The sequence below is a fragment of the Girardinichthys multiradiatus genome, chromosome 10 (genome assembly GCF_021462225.1).
Source record: "Girardinichthys multiradiatus isolate DD_20200921_A chromosome 10, DD_fGirMul_XY1, whole genome shotgun sequence".
Lineage (NCBI taxonomy): Eukaryota > Metazoa > Chordata > Actinopteri > Cyprinodontiformes > Goodeidae > Girardinichthys > Girardinichthys multiradiatus.
Genome location: NC_061803.1, coordinates 7,580,318 through 7,593,584, shown reverse-complemented (window position 1 = coordinate 7,593,584; position 13,267 = coordinate 7,580,318). Strand labels below are relative to the sequence as shown.

Genomic DNA, 13,267 nt, shown 5'->3' with positions numbered 1-13,267 from the left:
GTACAAAACGTCAGTCATCTTTAAATTAAGCTGTACTGCATTCAGATGGCCAGTTTCACATTTTAAAAAAGGGGAAGCTTAATAAGCCTCTGCAGCCTTGGTTTAAAGACAAAGTTAAGGACTGAAAGCAGACAAATCGAAACTAGCCACTGAAGAAAAACTTCCTAATCAGATACCACCCCACGGAAAAGTGGCCAGAAAGGCCGCACGAAGAGCATAAATCAATAGAGGTGTGTGGGATTATAACTAAGTACGACTCTGCAATAAGAAGCATTTCCATCAAAGGAGAACCTGCTGAGAGGCAAACACAATACAAGTCCAGTTCAGAGCTACTGTTTCCAGTAATCAAAGGCACGTTTGATGTGTCGAAAACAAGGGAGAGTGAGGAGACCCTGAGGCCAAAAAGAGCCAAACTCACACAGAGCACTCCACTCCCATAAAGCAGAAAGGCTGTCTTTCTTTTCATCATTTTTATAGCCCAGTTCAGCTTCCTGCATTACCAGTGCTCAACTCACTCCCCTTTGGCAAGTTCATCCCATGACACACATACAAGTGAACCAGAGGACCTCATTGCCAGCCCTGACGGTTTACATCTAAGCCTGCCACTGCTGAGTTTATGGCAGGTCGAATCCGCCGGACCCACAGTCTCTGTTCTGCAGTCGTGCTGTGCTGAAATGCACTTTTTTTCAACCAAATTGCCCATGGTTCCTAAATAGTTTCCCTTAGGATTGCTCTAAACTTGGTGCTATCTTCTGGCTAATAGCTTCCACTGGTTATCCATTCATTTTGTGTTAAAACTTTATCTTGTTGTTTGCCCAGGGTTCCTGAAGTCTATCATAGCAGTTAACAGACTATAGGCAGGGTACACCATAAGCAAAGTGCAATTCTATCATGGTCCAACAAATTATCATACACTCACCCATTCACCTCTAAGGTCAAGTCAAAGTCTCCAATGAACATTATGTGAGAGTTGAGACTGTGGCTATCGGCCAGAACACTTGAAATAAATAAGAACATACAAACTTCAAAAATAAAGGCCTAAACCAAGGTCTAATCAGAGACCGTCTTGCTTTGAGGCTACAGCAATTACTCCACTACTCTAGTCCCTGTACAAGTTCTGACAAAAGATATTGTACTGAAAACTTTGGCATAATAAACTGAATTTAACCACATTGTATTACAAGGATAGAATTGGAATGCATGTAATTGAGTGTGCCCATCGCATTGGCTCGATCAGATTTTTTTTTTTTATAGAAACTGGATCGTTTGTCTTGGAAAACGCCTTAAGATAACATTTGTTATGAATTTGCAGCTTAAAGATTCACCAAGCTGAGCTGAAACTGAATACACATCTTCTAACAGGGAAACACCATCTGAAAAAAAATGGCCTCAATGCTGACAGGGCAGTTACAGCTGATGAGCATTTTCCCTTCAAGAAACGCAGCATGGTGGCTCTTGTCTTCAATGTATGCAGATACCTGATTACTTATTAATCCGGAAACTTTTAGCAACAATGTTTCTCGCCCAATCTCGCAAAGATACATGGGGCTAAACTTAATCATTATAAATTAACCATGTACTGATACTTGTTCTAAACTATATTCTGGTTGTCACTTAATTAAATCATAATACTACAGATCAGGGGTCCTCAAACCCAGGACTTCGGTCCAAATCTGGACCCAGACAGAATTTGTCCGGACCGCAAAGCATTTTCTTATTTATTGTGTAGATATAGACACTTTATTCCTGCTGGCTGCCGGGTCTGACTTTTGAACAGGTGCGATGGGCAGCATTGTGGGTCAGCGACATTCTGGTTCACACTCCAAGCCAGCTGGTGGCAGTAATGCACCACGTCATTGTTTGCCAACCGCCAGAAAGCAACAAAGAAGAATCTTTGCGGGGTCCTTGAACGTGGGCTGCTAATGCCCCTTTTCCACTGGGTCGTTTTAGGCGCCGAGTCTTCACTCCACTTGGTTTTGCTCTACTCGGTACGATACCAGTTGTGTTTCCACTGACAGCTGGAGCTATGGCAGCTGCAGCCCCGCCTCCAGCCGTCCGTGTAGTGCACAGTGGCACTATTGACATTACTGTTAATAGCTGTTAAGTTACTAGAGGACAGCATGAGCGAACTACACGGCTGATAACACGGTCTCTTACAGCACAACACCGAGCACACAAGTGTTTACTGCAAGTACAGTGGATTTTAGGAAAACACAAAAAGCCTTTCACTGACTGGGAAATGATCAAAGAGTGCATGAAGCTGTGGCAGAAGCACTTAGATGGAAAAGGACAACAATTTAAGAAAAAGGTTAAGCAAATTGCCCTGCCTGCCACAAGCACAACAAGGAGAGCAGAACTGTTCTACCAATATGTACAGACCCAGCTCGACTGTGTCATTCAAAGTGCGTTTAATATTGGTACTTAAATTGGATTGCACTTTTCTGTTCAGCAGGTGATTTTATGGGCATATGAATAATTTATGTGTTGTTAAAAAACAAAAACTGTAGTGTTAAGAGGTTAAGAGGGTGTAAATAATTTCATCACATCCATTTTGGCTTCATATTTGTATAATAACTAATGATATTGTGGATTCTGTAGAGAGTGGTTTTGTACCCATGTGGTTAGATTTAAATACCTTATAAAGAACCTTATAAAGACCAGATCATTTAGATGTTAAAACCCAAAACATAAAGTCCATCATCAACACCATTCCTACATTTTAAAATCATTTTAATGAGCTGCCAGAAAACGTCCTGGAAGATCTGAGTTTTCGTCGGCTGTATGAAGCATCTGTGGCTGTGCACTGTCAGTCAGCTCGCTGTAAGTAGACTGGTACTCTTTCACCTTGCTCACACGAAAGACATAAGGATCATTTTGAAATTATTCTGGCTAAATAAAAGACAGATGTGAATGTAAATGTGCCATTACATCTCAAAGGTCACTCAGACCAAACATAACTGCAGGTGCTTTCACTAATTTGATCTAGCTTTTGATAAAAGGATGGGAATCAGTGGCATGAGGACTTATTTGATATGCTCAGACAGAGCCAGAGCATTTCAAAGCTACTGAATAATTATTTCCTTGTCACTAGCCTACATGGGTTCACCCAGGTTTGCCTCTGTAGAACATCCTTCACGGACCGCCTGGAGTTCTTAATATCTAATTTAATGGTGCTACTGCTTACAGCTGCCAAACAAGTACAGTCCATTCCTTACGTCAGCTGAAATACACCCGTTCTTTCTCTTCACTCTATGACTTCCAGGTGCAGCCCTTCTGACCTGCGTCACTCCACCATGCAGCTTGACCGAAACTTAAATGTCATTCCCTGCTCGCAGACAAATGCCCCTGGTGATGCACTGACAGTCAACAAATAAATGCTGCAAAACCCACTTCTAACCTTCAACTCTCAGGTGGTGGCATCTGCTGTGAAGGCAGTCTTGATTTAAGTTATGACTACAGTATCAACCAAACACTATGTTTAGGCATGACCACACGAGGAATGTTTTATAGGAAAACTTTATCAGGACCTAACTCACACTGTCAGATATTGCAGTAACCAACATGCAGTGCTGTGAAAATGTGTTTGCCTCCTTTCTTCTGCTTTTGGTTCTTTCTTACAACTAAAAGTTAAAATCATCAAACAAGTTTTATACATCAAGTTTTATATATAATATCAAAGACACATTAGTGAACACAAAAAGCAGTATTTCTCACACATCAGGGGGAAATAAGCTACCCAAACCATCTTAAGATGTCATCTTTAAATTACATGAGTGAAGATTTTATCAGCTGACGTATTTAAGTAAAATCAGGATTTTACCACCTTGGTATTGAAACCTTTTATTTAATTTGGTTAAGTTTCAAACTGCACTTTTGTAAGCTAGCTGCAGAACAATGGCATGCAGTTACAACAGCTGCTTGTTGGGGTGCCATCACAAGAAGCTGCCCAGTATGAGCAGCAGGGGAGGGAGCAAGCCATACAGCAAGGTGCTCTTTTTACATGCGAAGGATGCCACAGTACAGACAAAGTCGCACAAAGGGAGAGACTATAACATGCTCCTGTGGTTACACAGACATAGATTGCAATGATTTAAAAGTTACAATGTCCATGGAACATACTACATCCCTTTGACCCACTTTCTTTCTTGGTTTCCATAGATAGTCCGTCTGCATTCCGTGAACCACACCAGGGTTCACTTGTAAGTGAACCAAGTCCCAGGTTTACTCCTGCCCTAACGAGACAAACTCTGGTCTATCTAAAGTGTGAAAGTGCCCTCACTTTTCATGGTGTGAACTGAACAAAATCCCTTATCGAAAACTACCCCTAAGAACTTGCACAATACAGGCCTACCCTATGGTGCGTTTGTCCGTTACTGGCTAAGTTAATAAATTTTGGCCAGCAGCTGTATGCTTGTTCTTGTTCACAGCAGTCAAGTATGACTGCTCTCGGCTTCCGTAATGATGCATTTGGGGTTTTTGTGTGTTCTTTTTAGTTACGAACGTAACTAAAAAGACTAATAATGGTCATGGCGGAACAAAGCCGGAGCAAAACTAGTTTTTCAACGTGTAAATAAACTCACAATTTTCCATTACTCGAGCACAAAGACAAGAACATTCTAGCCAAGTGTAACCTATGTCTTTCTGGATCGAAGGTCCTGTCTACTGCGACACAAAGCAACTCCAGTTTGTCCAAACACCTCCTGAAGCTGCACGCCTCCAAAAAGCTGGTTAGACATCTGTGGACACACACGAAATGAGGCAAGCCCCGCCACTGAAACAACAGTGGTTAGATTTTAACAAGACTGTTAGCCAAGGACAGATTAACAAGGCCATCGCACTTTGTTGTTGCGAACATGCAGCCAGTTTCAACGCTGGAATCGCCTGCTTTCAGGCAACTAATAGGTTTGATAGCATCCCCAAACAGCGCATGGCAAATTGGACGTGAAACATTTTCCAACTACTTGGATAAGGAGTATTAAAAAATGGAAACTGAGCTTAAATCAGCACTGGCAGGGATAGATTATATCTCGACTACTGCAGATATTTGGTCCGTCCACAATAGGAGCTACCTGAGGATAACAGCTCACTGGATCAACACCATTACTATCAAACGCCAGAAAGCTGCATTGGTTTGTAAATGGATTAAGGGTAGACACACGTATGATGTAATTGCTGCTGAGCAGCCACATTCATTCATTTTTTGGACTGTCGACAAAACAGCTACAGTTACTGACAACCTTTTATTTATTTCAAATCATTTGCTGGCCTGACTTAAATAAACTGGTGTTAAAAAAGTACTTTGTGTTTGAGTTTGTATTTTGTACAACACCAAACTTAAGTTATAAAGACATTAATGCGTGCATTTTTAAGAATTTCATTTTAAAAACTAAAACGTTACTTTTAACAGTAACTCATTACTTTTTGGTGTAAGAAATCAACAAGGTAACTGAGTTACTTTTTGAGTCAAGTAACTAGTAACTGTGACTAGTTACGTTTTTCCAGTTACTAGTACAACATGGCTAGGCAGTGAGGTTAATACCCTTTAACTTTGCAATTAACTCCATTGAGTCTGATAACTCTTCATAGCAACCTTTTCTTTGTCCAAGAAAACCTTACATTGCTGTTTGTGTGATCAACAGATAAATGACCATCACAAAGCCTCCAGGGATAATTAAAAGGCTTCGCAGGAAAACATCCACAGAACACCTCTGACTTTGGGTTCTTGCAACGTGAACTATTTACTCTGAGAGAGTGGGAGTAAACAGACTGAACTGTCTGGTCAGCTGGTGAACAGGAATGTGGCTGCAAGACTGTTTTCTTTCAAATTCTGCTGATCCAATCTCAGTTTGACTGGTGGCTTTTGTTCCCAGCCTGAGGAAGTTGCTTCTGCAGTCCATCTGGACCAGAACAAGCAGGGGGTCCATAATGGATCCCTTTAAATTTAAGCTTCCAAATTAAGGCGAAGCATAATAAATACTTTCCTACATATACACATATGTACAAATGCACTAATGTGCTGAAGCACTAATGTAATTTATCCAAATCCAACTCAACTGTTAAGAGGGAAGTATTAGATTTCCATTGTTTATCCTTAATGAACAAATAGCCACAGGAATTTAAGGAATGTTGTGAGAATGGATCTTGCAGCTTTTGGAATTCATCAGTGGCCACAATATAAGCTATTTTGCAAACCCCACTGAGATGCATAATGTACTCCAATAAAAACAGGGTTTTGATGTGAAGAAGTATGGCAAATCATTTGTGTAAATACTCAACATCATTGATTTCAGCAGTCATTCTGTTCTACTAGTTCTGGTTTACACTCTATTAGTTAGACGTGTTCTGACACTAGTTCAGTATTTAGCTGCAGTAGACATAAAAAAAAAAGAATTCTTGTCAAATATTGTCATTTTTGTCCACATAGAGGTAGCTGGACTAGGTCAAACTACTGGGCTTTTCCACAAACTAGTTTATGACTAGACAAATGTAGTTGGTGACCAGGTCATAGTAGTTAACTAGTTGGTAAAAAAAAAAACCCGACATGTTTACAAGTTTGAATAAATTCTGTCTCCTAGTTCACTGATGCCCCTTAAACGTGTGCACCAAGTGCACTCGTCTGACAAAATGTAACTAGTTGACAACTACAGCATAAAATGTGCATTAGTTGGCCAGTTAAAGCTATTTTGGTCTCACTAGTGCATCTAGAAAATGGTAACTAGTTTCCTAGTAATGCAGCCAGCAACTATTTTGGTTTTGTCGTCTAGACTACAGTATCAAAATGCTTGCTGGGATTTTTGTGTTATTACTGCAACCATAAAGACTTGAAATAGTCAATTATTCTGCATTTTAGGCTTTTCCAATTTACTAATTTAAATGCCATGCAATACTAGTTGACACGAGCGTATTTAAAGGTCAGTAGTGAACGAGTATGAGTTTTAGTCAACTAGTTAACATTTTAGGGTATTTAATAACTAGTTAAATAGTGTTATATAGCTGCCAACTGATAAAGTCTAGCTGTTGACTTATGAGTCAAAAAGCCTAGTTTTGCACAACTTGTGCGACAATTTGACGTAGTAATAGGACTGTCATCCTAGTTGGACCAAAGTGCCACTAGCTGGCAAAAAGATTTACTAATAAGAGAGTGTTTGAACATGTACTAGTATTAGAAATGTCTGTCTTAGTGGTGTCTAAACCTTCTGACAAATGGGCCAATATCATCAAGTTGAAAAGACTTGTTGGGGCACAGAATTTTTCATTATTTTGTTTAATGCCAAGATTCTGTCATTGTGATTTTGAATTTTTACCGTAATAAAACAGGAAACACACAATACTTCGATTAAACCAAATAAAGTAGTCCCATTTTTGTAGAAAATAGATCTGTAAATCATTCTAGATCCAAAATATGAAAGATGTCTTGCAAGTTTGCCTTATTGAAAGAAAGGCATGACTAATCCAATTCTTTTTGTGCTTGATTATTTTCTATTTATGTCTTATGAAAATGTTATGCTTGCAGAATTTCACCTAATGAATGGGTATGCTCAAATATAAAAGGGTATGGTCTTATTGGCTTACTTTGAACTTAAACTGAAATAAAAACAAAAAAATTGGTTAAAAAATGCCTAATTTTTGTTGTATTTACCTTTTTACGTATATTTTACTTTTCTCTACATCAACCCCTCCGTATTGAAGGGCCAGCTATGTACTTTTCTTAATTGTGGTCGGGGGCAGTACAAAATCATTTTTTGAGCCGCAAATGGTGCATGAGTCACACTTTGGACACCCCCAGTCTAACTAGTGGAGTTTAGTCACTGCTATGAGTACATTAGGCTAATTATCACAAGGATGTGGAATATTTACACAAACAGCTTACCATAAGAGCTTTGACTGACAGCTGTGTTGACAGATGACAGAAAAACGGAACATGGCAGACAAGTTCAATCAACCACAATCAGCACACCTGCAAGGCTTTGTAAAATGCTGCTCCGTTATTCTCTTTTTTACACGAATCCATTGAATTTTTAAGTGTCATGTTTGTAAATCTACCGCCAAAGTCGCCAACAGTGCAGCCACTTCTACAGAGTTCATAAGAAACTTTTGTCCTCAACTCGACTCTACACAGCAAATCAGCAACGTACTTAAAAGCTGAAAAATCATCCGCCTACCTTTGTGCTTCTCCATTCAGAAACCGCACTTTGCGCCTGTTTTCCTCCTTACATGCAACAATAAAAAAGCAATCCGAAAGGTTTGGGAGTGAATATGGGACCCGAAACCCCCCGGGGCTGTTCAGACACAGCGCTGGCTGAGCTGCACACTGACTGTGTTTGTTGAGACGCAACAAGAGCGCTTTCCACCGACTTCTTCCAAATCATTTTCTGTGCCGCACCTCCTCCTCCTCCTCCTCCTCCTCTATTCAGTCTGCACCATCCTAACAGACTGAAAGAAGCCCCGTCGTGTCTCCCACTGTGGGGACCCTCAGCAGTCATTCAGGTTTTTAACAGAATCTGATCAAGAGTTTTCATTGATGAAATGCGTTTAACCATAAAAATCTAAGTTAAAGGGTATCCTGCTGTGATGTATTTTTTTTTCAATATAAAATATATACTGTCGATAAAAATACAGCAGGCTATTGGTTCCAATCACAGGATTTGTCAGTGACAAAGTTTTTTTTTTTTAAATAAACTCACTATGAAGACAAACACAGCCAATTATGGTTTACTGATGACATCACAAAAAGCAAAATAATACAGGGAGCTATGATACTAACCATGCAGTGTTTTTTGTAGAACCTGGAAGGCTGGATGTGGATGGTCAAATTAGGATGATTTTTTTGTGTTGTTTTGTTTAGCAGTAACAAAAAACTAGACTAATCACTACTGCTTTAGGCATGACGTTCTTACCCTGAAGAGCCACTCATCCCCAGAAGTTCCACTTTTGTTCCATCAATCCACAGTCATTTTTCAAAGGTCTTGGGGATAATCAAATCATCATCAGGGGCCTTTGAGTTATTTTCATTCAGCAGTGGTATTGGCTTTGGAACTCTTACCACGGATGCCCAGTCTCTTTTTTTATTTTTCAGTTATGACCACTGACCCAAACTGAGGCAAGTGAGGTCTGCAGGGCTTTAGATGTTGTTCTGTGTTCTTGAGAAGTTTCACCACCTCTCATATTTTCTATAATAGAAAAGGGATTACACTGTGGTTCAGTGCAGTTGAAAAGCCAAATAAATGCTTTTTAACCTTTCACACAATGACGGATGTCACTGCCTTTGTGTCTCACCTGTTTTTGTATTTCTTTAGATCAGGGTATGATGTGTTGCTTTTTATTTTGGCCTACTTCATGTCGTCAGGTAGGTTATGTTTAATCGATTTCTTGCTTCTACATGTCAGAGAGTAAATCAGGCTTGGATGTGGCTTGTGTAATTAAATATAACTTTCAAAAAGCTATTTCATGGTTTAATAAAAACATTTGCTTAATGATCTGAAACATTTAGGTGTTACGATAAAATAAAAGCAGAAGAAATCCATAAGGGTGCAGATATTTGCACGTCAAGGTTTGTGCATTGTTTTCAGGACCAAATTGCAGACACAAACTGAGGAACAGCATGTGAGTAGAATTATTTATCGATAAATGACAATGCAAGGTCACTGGAGAAACAGGCTATAGCGCATAGGAAGAGTAACAGGCAACACAATGGAAGAATCCAGCAGTGAGAGATGAAAACCAGAGAATTTATATACAGGCGGAAGTGAGGGGAATGGCATGGCAAGCAGGTGAGAATGAGAAGCAGCTGAGGAGAATTATGGCAGGGAGCTGAGGGAGAATGATTAACACAAATAAGCAGAAAATGGATTAATAAAACAATATAAAGTCTAATGGAGTCTAAATCTAAGTGTGTAAAGAGCATAAGAATGAACTAAGAAATAAGTTTGAAAAGGAATTAATTGAAATGGCAAAATAGGGGAATGAAGAAAACAAAGACATGGAAGAAACCCAAAACTCAAACATCTAAGGATCGCCACAAGGTTTGTCATGAAGATTATGTGATTTCTAGCAACTCAATATGACAACTGCCAATGACATGTTCTATAGTGGAAAAATTACAGAATATATGAAGTGATTTTGATCAGTTTTTTTTTTTACTTTCTGACTTTTTTCTTTTTTTTTTGCAGAACAGACCTTTTCCTTTTGTTTTCAAAAGCAGGAGAAGTTGGTTGTTCTAAGTGTTTTAAATGGAAGAAATGGAGCATCTGTTACTTGGGACAGACTGTGACACCCTGTACCCAAACACTGATATATTTATCTTAAAAAAAAGTCCAAACCCTTTCCTTGTCTAATACAGAAAAATGAAGTTCCTTAACAATCCAGCACCCTTGTGTGAGAACCGTGACTGGGTGGAGATATGAGAGGAATGTCAAGTGGCACAACACACTCCAATGGATGATTAAAACGCATGACATGGATCCCAGTGTTTAATTTTTCTTACAAGGCAGTCAGTGTAGCCTGTATTTGAGGAGGAAGAGGGCACATGTACGCTGACACACAGTATATGGTTAACCTTTTAATTTTACCAGCTCAGATAAGAATCATGTGTTAGGTTAGGATTATGTTTCAAATGATGAAGTCACACCCCAAAGAAAAGGCCACACACAGGTAGATCTGATGATATGATGTAATCTAATGTTGGTTAATGACTCAAGGACAAGAGGTCCGTTATTAGTTATTTCAAATGAAAATGTTGCTCTTTCTGATGAGGACAAACACACTCAACTGCTATGGTTATGTTGGAGACAGATGGTCCAGACATGATTCAAGAAATAGAGAATAGCAACATAAAAGACAAACAAAACCTGGACAAGGAGAAAAATATCAACAGTTTATTCATCTTCTATATCACTTATTCCATAGTGGCCATAGTGGCTCCAGCTTTCTACGAACGAGAGGCTACAAGTACCTGAGGAGTATTCACATAACACCACACCTGTTACCATCAGATTATCTGTTAAACAGCAGTCAGGAACATGAACACAGATGCACCAAGATTCATCCAAACAACCTTGTAATTTTATGTACCAGCCTAGTCTTTGGTCAAGATATATTATATTAGATCAGATTAGGGTTAGCCATTAAAAATCAAAACTGTGCATTAAGTCGCATGGATCCATCCCAGCCACTGAACAGGGATACAGTAATGGATTCACCTGTAAACTTACTTTTTTTTTCTCACAAACAAATGGACTTTTAACTCAATACCATGCACTAAAATCTTTCAGTTTTGTATTTAACCAACTAATGAAGCTCTTAAAGATTCCCCAATTTATTCTGGGTCAGTTTGGATGTCAGGGTCACATTAAAGAGTGAAGGTAAGATTGGATGTCTCCATGATGAGATGTATGATGTTTTAAAGTGCATGCTGACAACTGATGTACTCATATAAAATAAAAAAATAAAAAAATTGAAAACAAAAATGAAGCATGCATTTTCCCTATCCTTAAAATATTTTATTTTATCTTTGCTGTATTCATTGATGTCTTAGCCTTGAACTAGACTCTGAGGAGATTTCACCTCTCTTCATACAGATTAGCAGATGATGTCAGATTTTTCTATTCCTCGCTTTAATGGCTTGAGTGAAAGGCAAATGTGAGTCAGCAGGATGATGGCTCAGCACGAAGTGAAAACCAGGGTGGTCTGGCCTTTCTTTCCTCCACTCTTTCTTTGTCTGTGAGCCCACTGCTGAAGAACGGCCCTGTTAATCCAGCAGGGGAATTCCTTTTGTGCAGACCCATGGAGATCTCTGTCTGGGTTGGAACTTTAGGATCTTCTGGACTCATATTTTGCTATTTAAGGACATTTTAGTGGTGAATCATAAGTAGGTGAAACAAAGTTTGCCAACATTTAAAACATGGCAAACACAGACAATTGAGGTGTACAAGGGTGTTTCAAGGTGCAGACTCTGGACTCGAATGAAGAGCATTCCTCAGCTGTGAATCAGAGGTGAAAAAGGTCAACTCCTAAAAAACACCTAACCCTGTTTAATTCAAGGCTCTTCCCTATGTTTGCACACAGATGTAGAGACACAAAATGCACCCCACTACTACTTCCCTGATCAGAGGCTTCCCATCTTCGTTGGCATTATGATTAAATGTAGTCCAAACCATGTGGTTTCACCTGGGAATCCCCCCCCCCAAAAGAAGAACCCACTGTCTCTGCAGCATCTTCCTGCTTTCCAAGTAACACCTACCAAGAAAGCAGAAGGTACTGGTTTCATACACCTTATGAAAATGGACTCCCCTTTTCTGAACCACATTGAAAAGTGTGCATCTGACTAAACGCCAGCAGGCTCTCCAGTGGCTCAGGATGGTAAGTGTTACGTCACACTGCGAAAACATTGTTTTTGGTTAAGGTGTGTTCAGGTTAACAGCAGCCTCTGTGTAATATATCCAGCGGCTCTATAGATTTTAACATTTTGTGTAGGGTGAGAAAATTCCTTATCTGACACCTTAAACTTTATTTGCAGAAATATGCCCAGACTGATAAAATAACTATTTAGATGACTATATTTAATTTCCTATGATGGAAGAAATATATAAATTGTCAAATCAAATGTTTGCTCTGTATGAAACTCCCCATTGGACTGTTGTAGAAAAAAAGTGAAGTACTTTTTCAAATGTTGCGGTCAATTTTGTTATGAAATAATTTATTTTTCAGATATAATTATACAGTTACTAAGTGAAATAAATTACTGCATGTTCAAAACATTTCCCTTTTCTCTTGTAAAGTCAATTGTGTATATATGTACATTTAAAAATAATTTTTTTATTTCTATTATTGTTTAAAAAATCTTCACTGAGAGCAAAGTGTATCAGAGTCAAATTCCTTGCTTGTGTGCACAAACTTGGCAATGAAGCTGATATCATCTTCAGAGGAGTTTTTGCCTAACGAAGTGAGATTTTGTTCTTAGTGCCACTATCCAACGTTGCCATCTGCAGGTGGGACAGAAAAACTGCTAATATCTTCACATTTTTATTTGACCTAACCAGAAAACACTAATATATGGAATGTATGGGTGCAACAGACAGCAGAGCAAGTTGACGCCGGACAAGTAACAACAATCAAACCAAATACATGTAATCAAAATGATGAGATGTAATAGAGATGGAATGATGAGAATTCTTTGCCAATATCTGAATAGGAGACATAACAGAGAATGAGAGAGTTGTCATATTGGTATTAAAAGACAAAGGCAAGTTTATTTGTTTAGCATTATTCC

The 13,267-nt window shown here is 39.0% G+C and overlaps 1 protein-coding gene across 8 annotated transcripts in view; it reads right to left on the bottom strand.

Moving 5' to 3' along the window:
* The window catches only part of afap1l2 (actin filament associated protein 1-like 2), a 60,615-nt gene extending 52,239 nt beyond the window's left edge, over window positions 1-8,376 (bottom strand). For 4 of the 8 annotated variants that reach the window (XM_047376656.1, XM_047376658.1, XM_047376659.1 and 1 more), the window contains exon 1: window positions 8,163-8,376. In XM_047376656.1, the coding sequence (XP_047232612.1) occupies window positions 8,163-8,178 (16 nt within the window). In that variant the 5' untranslated portion in view covers window positions 8,179-8,376. The remainder of the gene's footprint in view (window positions 1-8,162) is intronic. The other 4 variants (XM_047376657.1, XM_047376661.1, XM_047376663.1 and 1 more) reach the window with 2 other exon arrangements.
* Window positions 8,377-13,267: the final 4,891 nt, after the last annotated feature.